Below are 9,746 nucleotides of genomic sequence, written 5' to 3' on the forward strand. Positions count from 1 at the left end.
ATTGCAAAGATTCATTTTGTTGATAATAACAGCCCCAAATATCGTATTATTCTAATTGACTTTATTGATTAAATATAAGAATTTGACACAAAATATAATGCACACCTCTAGAAAAAATGGAATAAATCTCTTTAAACTGGTTGAAAAAGATTAATTGACAACTGACCATCACACAGAATATGAAGAATATCAAAAACTTTAGGAGTCAGCTGTCTGTGGCAGTCCTGCAGCGCAACACACATTTAGCAAAATATTGGGCGGGGGGTCTGGTTAGGGGGACCCCCCAAGAGCTTTGACACAATTTGAACACTGGGTCACTGAGCTTATTTTCTGCAATATTCCAAAATCAAATGGAAAAATTATTTTTTTTCCCGAAGAGATCCAGGGTGATGTTACTGTAACTTCTGGTTGGCCTACAAATATGCGTCATCACTACAGCACTCTACCGCTCATACTCAGAGATAGGGATTTGTTCAAATAATGCACTTAAGGGAAGAATTCTTCCTGTGATTTGAGTTTCAGACATGAATCATTGGTGAGGCGTGCTATTTCTTTCTATCTTGGGAATCTTTCGACTTGAGCAGCAAGTAACTACATAGCTACATGTTGAAATTATTCCGAACACATTTGCCACACCCTGGTGATGGAGTTTTCTTAAAAAAAATAAAAATAAATATACACAACACACACAGGTTTGTTTTTATGGTTTATGGGGACTCTCCATAGGCGTAATGGTTTTTATACTGTACAGACCGTATTCACCAACAAGTGTGTGTGTGTACATTACATATGAATAAAAGTAATATTTTAAAGGATTTTAATAAATAATAATACTACTACTAATAAAAAAAACTGTATAATAGTATTGCATTTGGTGTAATACAGAAAAATGAATATTAATTCTAATTTTAAAAAATGTATAATAGTATTGCATTTGGTGTAATATTGAAAAATGAGTATTACAGCAATGAAAAACTAAATTAAAAAATCCTTATTTTGAATTTACTGCGAAATGTGACCTGAACATCTTTTTCACATATACAAAACAGCCTCAGTGCCTGAAGTATCATTAATTCATGTCATTATTCACTGATGTCCTTGTCATAAATTTCCTCGTGCCAAAAATAAATAAAATATAAAGGCTTTTGAATCAAAGTGTTGAAGTATCCCTGAACTGAGCCATGTGTGCGTCGTGTGTCCACAGAGCAGAATTCTCAGCAAACGCAGAAGCCGGCGTCACGCCATGGTGTATCCGTAACTCCCACAATGCAGTGCAACCAGCAAACGATCACGTAGGACGTCCTTGCTGGGGTATTCTGGGAGTTTCAGCATGTTAATACTAGGAGAAGAGAGAGAGATCGGTAAGTGATGCTGCACTGTGAGAGTCAAACCGGTTTCATTACACACACTTTTTTTTCTATTTGTTAGTCTTTCTCACTCTTCCAGTTCTTCATCATTATGTTTTAAAGCAGCTCTGTGTTTACAGCTCAGAAATGTCAGAAGAGCCACATTGCCCCCTAGTGTTTCTATCTGAACAGCACTATCCATCTGTCTCTTACCATGTACTAGAGGTAGGCAGTAGGTTTGATGTGTAGGGCACAGCGGCAATAGTAAACTTCTGCAGACCGCTGCCACCCAGAAGAAAAGCAAATCCTCCATGAGGAACTCTTGAACTGTTAGAAGAAAACAGTATCACTTAAAAGAGAGGCACAAATCCCATGTTTTTGGCAGTGACGCATATTAGACATAACAAATCATTTATTATATAACAGAAACACTGACACAGCATAAAACATTATCTAGGTTTAAATAAATCAAATGTCTGTATGTACACCATACCCGATTTAAAATGGACATTTTGGCCTGTTCAGCTTCAGAAGTCTTGACCTTCTTAGCTATCTCTCAGCTACAATTATAATCATTCAACAATGCCATTTAATTATGAGTAGGTAATTTTTTAAACAAATATATAATTTTTTTTTTTTTTACACATTTTACCGAAACCATTTTGTATGTAAACTACTTTACTAAAGCAATAAGCCCCAAGAAGCCGTGGTTTACAGTGAATTTATAACAGCTAAGTGGCGTTGTTAGCTGTTATAAACAACCCCCTTAGCTGTTATAAATTCACTGTAAACCACGGCTTCACAGGGCTTATTGCTTTTATAAAATGGTTATTCCTTCACGGGGCTTATTGCTTTTATAAAACGGTTATTCCATATATTTTTTTTTACACATTTTACCGAAACCATTTTGTATGTAAACTACTTTACTAAAGCAATAAGCCCCAAAAAGCCGTGGTTTACAGTTAATTTATAACAGCTAAGGGGCATTGTTAGCTGTTATAAACAACCCCCTTAGCTGTTATAAATTCACTGTAAACCACGGCTTCACAGGGCTTATTGCTTTTATAAAACGGTTATTCCATATATTTTTTTTACACATTTTACCGAAACCATTTTGTATGTAAACTACTTTACTAAAGCAATAAGCCCCAAAAAGCCGTGGTTTACAGTTAATTTATAACAGCTAAGGGGCATTGTTAGCTGTTATAAACAACCCCCTTAGCTGTTATAAATTCACTGTAAACCACGGCTTCACAGGGCTTATTGCATTTATAAAACGGTTATTCCATATACGTAGTAAGGTTTCACAAAATAAAACAGAGCAAATAAAGTGTAATGATATTAATAAAAACATTATTCTTCCGCTAAACAATGTAGTTCCTCAGAAACGGTTGTGGTTCCAACAAAGTGGTTGCCAAGTAACACACAAATGCAAACAAAAGTGTATGTTTGTAGAGTAATTTACAACAGCTTTGAACTTGGCTCAACCAATCAGAATCAAGGACCGGAACTATCTGTTTTATAAATATAAATTAACCCATTACAAAATATGTAACATTCTTTAAAACAACCAATAATTCTGTCTCTCCAATTTCTTCTCTCTCTCTGATTTTTCTCTCTCAAATAAATCTCTCCATTTTTTTATGTTTTAAAAAAATTGTTAGCTAGCAATAATAATAATAATAATATTTTTTTCAGTTGCATCTTATCAGGACAGTATGGAAGCCTTTTTCCACCATGAAAAATAAATAAATATATAAATAAATAAATAACTTACACTTGTAACAATTACAAATTTACGACTTACAAATTGTAACAATTTGGAGTTTGTTTCTTTCAATTCTGAACAAACAAAATCCAAACTGAAGAAACAAACTCTAAATTGTGACTTATTTTTTCATAATTGCATTCATCTCAATTGTGAGAGGGACATAAAAAGTCGAATCTACTCATTTTAATCTATTATTCCATGGCAGAAAATGGGCTTTCATAGGAAATGTCTTATTTTTCATGTTGCAGTTTACGGCTTCTGTATTAAATATTTCCTTTCACTGGAACATTTTTAGAAAAAGAAAAAGAAGGAAGGAAGGAATTTTTACATTTTCAAACCCTATTTTGTACCTTACAAGTGTCATACAATTATAAATGGTCACTTTCTGACAACATTTATACAGCATGAAGTGCCAGCATACAGAATAAGGAAATAACTATACGTACCTTCCTGTAACAAACTGTAAGAGAAGGACTCTTTCTTCTTGAGTGAGATTTTCAACCACTTCCCAAAACCACTGCAACAAAAACACACAGTCTCTAATCACAGCCTGGTAGATACTTGTCAACTGGTACACATTTTCATATATAGTTTTTAATCGACATTTATAACTACACCACAGCCATCAGGCAGTTTACTCTCTGCCAAGCTACTGTTGTTATCTCTGACGGACCTTCTGACTAGCAATAGTGGTCTCACCATAAATGTGATAATGTAAACATTTTGACATCACTGTTTTGTTATGTATATTTATATGTATTGTTTATGTACATCATCCGTCTCTATGAAGCAGCATGTTTTGTGTGTGCTGGTGCTGATGGGATACCTGTATAACAGGCTCCTGCAGGTCGTAGCCACTAGTGTACTCTGTGTTCTTCTTCCAGTCCATCACATCAATTTCAGGCATGCCTGACAACAGCAGTTCCTGCTCATACAAACATAAAACATACCACGCCTTCAAACACACATTCTAAGATTCTGGTGCATTCTTAACAGCTCTCCAAAAATTTATATTCTGTCATCATTTACTCTCATGTTGTTTCAAATACGCCATACCTGATGTCAAACCTGGTGCAAAGCATCTAGCGGCACCGTGTTTTAAGTGTACAAGCAAATAGGTAGTTTGTCAGCAAATACTTAATAAAAGTTTTATGACAAAACTATTGATCACAAAACTTTTACATCTTCAGAAGACTTTATTTATTCATTCATTCATTCAGTCATGTCTGTTCTAGTCCCGATTCACTTTTTTTTTTTTTTTTTAATCACTAGAATTACATGCATGTTATAAAATCATTACAATTTATTTTTTGGGGTAACACTGCTGAATCCCAAAACTGCTGTGGCTTTGTGCAAAAACTAACAGGCTTATATCAAGTCTGATATTGTTGTCTGAAAATCATTCATTGCATTTAATGACTGAAATGGCATAGCATATAATTTGTTATCAACATGTAAAAGTCGTATCTTGTGAAAGCCTGAGCTTCTGAAATTGAGTATACTGAAGTATTAACTATTGTGCTGTTCCTCTGTTGTGAATTCTTCATTATATTGATGTTAATTTTCTCTATTTTAGAGTTACATTATGATTAGCATGTAACTTGGTTCCAGTTTACTTGTGCGTTCACTACATAAACAAAATACTACAGCTTGCATTTGCACAGGTTATGTTGTGGATAAATTTTGTATAGACTGTGTATGAGTGAGCTTATTAACTTGCTCATTTTATTGGTGTTCAGGGCTTTCATCTTAATCCATACTACAAAGCATACTGTGGTTGCTGTTGTTGTGTGTGTGTGTGTGTGTGTGTGTGTGTGTGTGTGTGTGCGTGCGCACGTGTGTGTGTGAGAGAGAGAGAGAGAGACAGGGTCACATCACAGTGGAGTCAGCTGTCTTAACCGTGAGTTTGTCAGCAAATACTTAATAAAAGTTTTATGACAAAACTATTGATCACAAAACTTTTACATCTTCAGAAGACTTTATTTATTCATTCATTCATTCAGTCATGTCTGTTCTAGGCCCGATTCACTTTTTTTTTTTTTTTTAATCACTAGAATTACATGCATGTTATAAAATCATTACAATTTATTTTTTGGGGTAACACTGCTGAATCCCAAAACTGCTGTGGCTTTGTGCAAAAACTAACAGGCTTATATCAAGTCTGATATTGTTGTCTGAAAATCATTCATTGCATTTAATGACTGAAATGGCATAGCATATAATTTGTTATCAACATGTAAAAGTCGTATCTTGTGAAAGCCTGAGCTTCTGAAATTGAGTATACTGAAGTATTAACTATTGTGCTGTTCCTCTGTTGTGAATTCTTCATTATATTGATGTTAATTTTCTCTATTTTAGAGTTACATTATGATTAGCATGTAACTTGGTTCCAGTTTACTTGTGCGTTCACTACATAAACAAAATACTACAGCTTGCATTTGCACAGGTTATGTTGTGGATAAATTTTGTATAGACTGTGTATGAGTGAGCTTATTAACTTGCTCATTTTATTGGTGTTCAGGGCTTTCATCTTAATCCATACTACAAAGCATACTGTGGTTGCTGTTGTTGTGTGTGTGTGTGTGTGTGTGTGTGTGTGTGTGTGTGTGCGTGCGCACGCGTGTGTTTCTTCAGTGAGCACAGGAGAGAAAAATAGCAAAGGGAAACTCCAAATGAAAAATGCAACATGAGAATATAAAGAGATAGAAGCAGGAGTCTCATGCAGAGATGAGAGGAGGAATCTACTGACCAGCTCATATTCATCAAAGAGCTGGATGAGCGAGGGGAGGATGAAAGTGTGAAAGCCCTGCAGGAAGGCATCGATCTGCGGCTGAATCGCTCGGGTCATCCTGAGCTCCGTCACCAGCTGCACATACTCCTCCTGACACACACAGAAACATGACAAATCAGACAAAAAAGCACCATCATTCACTTCAAAATCATGGACAGACTGCTTTGTTCTCAGCAGTCTGAGTGACTAAAATGAGGGCAAATGTCCCTAATAATAATTAAAAAAGGTACTTCATCTCATGCAAGTGTAAATGATTTTAAAAAAGATGATGGAGACACAACTACTAAGTTTTAATTGCGATGAATATTAGCCTATTCGACTCAAAAATAATATAGGCAATTGGCTCATTTTACCCCAGTTTTTTGTAGTTGATTCCAATAGTTTGATTTTAGCTAAAGTAAAAATGCAATACTCTAATGTGCACAAATATACTCAAAACATCCAAAAGTTTGAGATTAGTATGATTTTTAAAAAGTTTTTTATTTTTTTTTAAGAAGTCTCTTGTTCTCACCAATGCCGTATTTACATGATCAAACATACAGTAAAAACAGTAATACAGTAAAACATTATTACAATTTAAAATAACAATTTTCTATTTCAATATATTTTAAAATGTAACTTATTCCTGTGATCAAAGCTGAATTTATATATATATATATTACCTTGTTGTCTTGGGTGACCTGAATGGCAATTCCTCCTGGTTTGAGAGGGACCTCTTCCATAGTTCCAAACACATCTGTCTCTACAGAGAAGGTGAGCTCAAGGCCAAGGTCACTGATGTCATTGTCCAGAATCCACTGCAGATTTTTAGCATACTCTGGGTCAATGGATGACACATCCTGATAGCTCACTGGGATGCCTGCAAAGATCCCACACAAACACACTTTTACATATCATGCATGTTGCAGACACTCCTGTTAATGACTATGTTTACCAGAATATTGGTTTAATCAAGTTGTGGCAAATGGGTTCTGTTGGCATGATGTATATGAAAATTCCTGATATACTTGTGATTATTCTTGTGCTTGTAAACAAAAAAATCCTTAGTCGAGGGCAGCCCTACTAATCTGTATGAATGCATGCAAAAAGAAGTATAACAAACAGATTCAATGTAAAAATGTGCTGATACAGAACTATTTACAAGTAAATTCTCTGATATAAACACTATGTGAGTGGAGTGGGTTACCCAGTATGTGCTTGTAAAAGGAGCGTGTGAAGTAGATGTTCACCAGCTGTCGATGGTAGAGAGCCAGACCCAGGATTTGACCAGCAAATCCGCATACATTTATTATCAATGTTGAAAACAGTCATGCCTTAAAATTCTGTCCAGGTAGACAGCTCACTAGGGTTTTAAGTTTATATAACCGAAACAGAGAAATATATGTGTGAAGTAGATGTTCACCAGCTGTCGATGGTAGAGAGCCAGACCCAGGATTTGACCAGCAAATCCGAAGTAGTTTAGATGATCTGGGTTTACAGAGGAATTACTGTTGGGTTGAAACGTGGTACCTGTACAAGTATTTGAGAGAGAGAAAAAAACAAATAGAAAACTGTAAACACAGCACATTGTATCTGAGAAGAGAATGGAATGTTGTCTAGTTCTGCATAAATGACAGAGAAAATGTTTTATCTAAAGGCATAGTCCCACTAGCCGGTTTCTTTGCTGATTTTCAGTCATAAGCTTCATTTACATAGTCAAGAGTTCAGAGGCAACATCCACATCTCTCAGCGAGAGGACGTTAATGGCCCAAGCGACTCCCTGCTGAGCTCATGGCCCTGCAGACCCTCAGCCGACATCAAGATTCCCCTTGGCAGTGACCAATGAGCTTCTTCACACACTAAAAAATTAAAAAGCCATTGTCTGGCACAAATCTGATCCAATCTTTTCCTTCTGCAAGCGCTAGGTCTCACATGCTAAAAGCAGGCTGGTGGCCTCTCCTGCACTTCTGTTTTTATAGAATGTAATTTTTTTCCCCATTAAATCTGTGCATATAATTTGTATTGTGATGGTACAGTCACATTTACTGTTGTACAGTGACTTAAAACCAGTAATTTCAATAGGAAATCACCGAACTCCATGTGGGAGTGAACGACTTCCCCATGCAGATTTCACAATGTTGGTCACACAGATTTGCTACGAAATGGCGTTAATTTGATCACACCTACAGTACAGTATGTGAACACTTTAAAACAAAGTGACTTTAAAGGAGCGAACGCATTTACATTGTTCGGCGGATTTTCATGGAGAAATCTAGTCATCTCAATACAAATCCATGAGCTCAGAAATGTTGCATTACACCGTTTCTATACCGCACTGCAACCGCTAAAGGCCGTCTACACTAGACGCGACAAACCGACCGTTGCAAGTCATTTGAACTTCGTGTCAGTACAGCATAAACAGAACAAGGCATCAGTTTACTGTCGGGATTTGTCGCAATATTACAGTATAAACAGCTGATAGTATTGTACATAAGGTTTTTACCATCAGCTGATTGTGTAAACAGTGCATAGTCCGGGTTGATGATCTCATTGGACAGAATGTCAAACCACTCTCTGACCACCCCCTGACCCTGAGAAAAGGACAGAATAAGGTTATTCATGGCATTAATCCTAGATCTACTACATTGTAGCAAAATCCAAGCAAAAGTACTTTAAAACCTGGTAAAACAGCCAATATATGCATAATATGCACAAATATGCAGCCTTCTAAGATACCTCATTTTGGTCCGACGGTAGCCGAACTGAGGCTGGTTTAAGATTTTTTTTCCAGAGAATATTCTTACCTTTTATTGAATAGTAGAGTTTTATTAAAAATTAATACTTTCATATATATGTATATTGTGTGTTAAAGGACCTCTGTATGGCAGATTTTAATAAAACACACCTGCCTCTTACAGACCCTTTTGATATTTCCATAATTCTCAAGAAGAGAAGTTGTCATCGTTTGGTAAACTTCTATGGTGGTGAATAAGAGACTATGACAGATATGATTTTTGATCTCCTATTTATTCCAAAAGCAAAAAAAAAATGTGTGTTCTAAAGATGTGTGTTCCAAGGATAAACGAAGGTCTTATGGGTTTGGAATGTTATGAGGGTGAGTAATTAATGGCAGAATTTTCATTTTTGGGCAATCTATCCCTTTAACTGTGGTTGAATCAATGTAATGAATGGTCTCTTTTGGCTTATTGTTTCACATCATTTCTCTCTTCTGACAGGGTTACATGACTGGGAGTGCCAAAACAGGGCTTGCAAAATCGCTAGCCCGACGTCCCGGGGCTATTGTGTTTTCCAGTGGGGCTACCAAAATGTATCACCACTCTGCCCGATGGGCTACCTTAAATGCAGATCTCCCGCGGGTCCTTAAAAACTCCTAAAGTGAGTTGTATCAAACTTAAGGCCATAAAAAGTTTTAAATATGTTAAATGGTATAAGAAACGTCTTAAGTATAATTTCAAGAGGTCTTACAGTTGGGGACGGAAAGACAAGCGTCGCGATACGGCTGGATTTCTCTTTTATTTGAATGTATCTGAAGGGAACCGACTGTCCTCAGAAACGTGTCGTTGGCATTTTCATTTAATTTTACGTATAATTCCAGATAAAGCAGCGTTTATGAGCGCGGAGCTGCTTTGTGTACAGCCGTTACTGGGGAAACCGCAATATTTCAGCGCTCCTAAAGCGCCACCTCGTGGCAGAGAATGAATTTGCATTTCCAATAAGCCTTTCTTTGTGATTATGGTCAGATCAATGCAAATATCAACTCATGTTTTTACGCAGCAAACACAGAGTTGTAAATGAGAAAAAAGTTAATGTGCCTTCTAAAAATCTAAACAATTAAGAC

At 36.2% G+C, this 9,746-nt stretch overlaps 1 protein-coding gene across 2 annotated transcripts in view; it reads right to left on the reverse strand.

The window, feature by feature from the left end:
• Window positions 1-871: 871 nt before the first annotated feature.
• The window catches only part of LOC107661011 (E3 ubiquitin-protein ligase HACE1-like), a 39,493-nt gene continuing 30,618 nt past the window's right edge, over window positions 872-9,746 (reverse strand). Inside the window, exons 18-26 of one of the 2 annotated variants that reach the window (XM_016450455.1) lie at window positions 8,391-8,478; window positions 7,305-7,417; window positions 7,095-7,131; window positions 6,571-6,767; window positions 5,867-5,998; window positions 3,944-4,042; window positions 3,564-3,634; window positions 1,560-1,673; window positions 872-1,339 (exon numbers count right to left, since the gene is read on the reverse strand). In XM_016450455.1, coding sequence (XP_016305941.1) covers window positions 1,237-1,339; window positions 1,560-1,673; window positions 3,564-3,634; window positions 3,944-4,042; window positions 5,867-5,998; window positions 6,571-6,767; window positions 7,095-7,131; window positions 7,305-7,417; window positions 8,391-8,478 — 954 coding nt within the window. In that variant the 3' untranslated portion in view covers window positions 872-1,236. Of the gene's footprint in view, window positions 1,340-1,559; window positions 1,674-1,827; window positions 1,907-3,563; window positions 3,635-3,943; window positions 4,043-5,866; window positions 5,999-6,570; window positions 6,768-7,094; window positions 7,132-7,304; window positions 7,418-8,390; window positions 8,479-9,746 lie in introns of those variants that run through there. The other variant, XM_016450456.1, reaches the window with a different exon arrangement.

The sequence above is a fragment of the Sinocyclocheilus anshuiensis genome, unplaced genomic scaffold (assembly GCF_001515605.1).
Source record: "Sinocyclocheilus anshuiensis isolate Anshui unplaced genomic scaffold, SAMN03320099.WGS_v1.1 scaffold1036, whole genome shotgun sequence".
NCBI classification, from domain to species: domain Eukaryota; kingdom Metazoa; phylum Chordata; class Actinopteri; order Cypriniformes; family Cyprinidae; genus Sinocyclocheilus; species Sinocyclocheilus anshuiensis.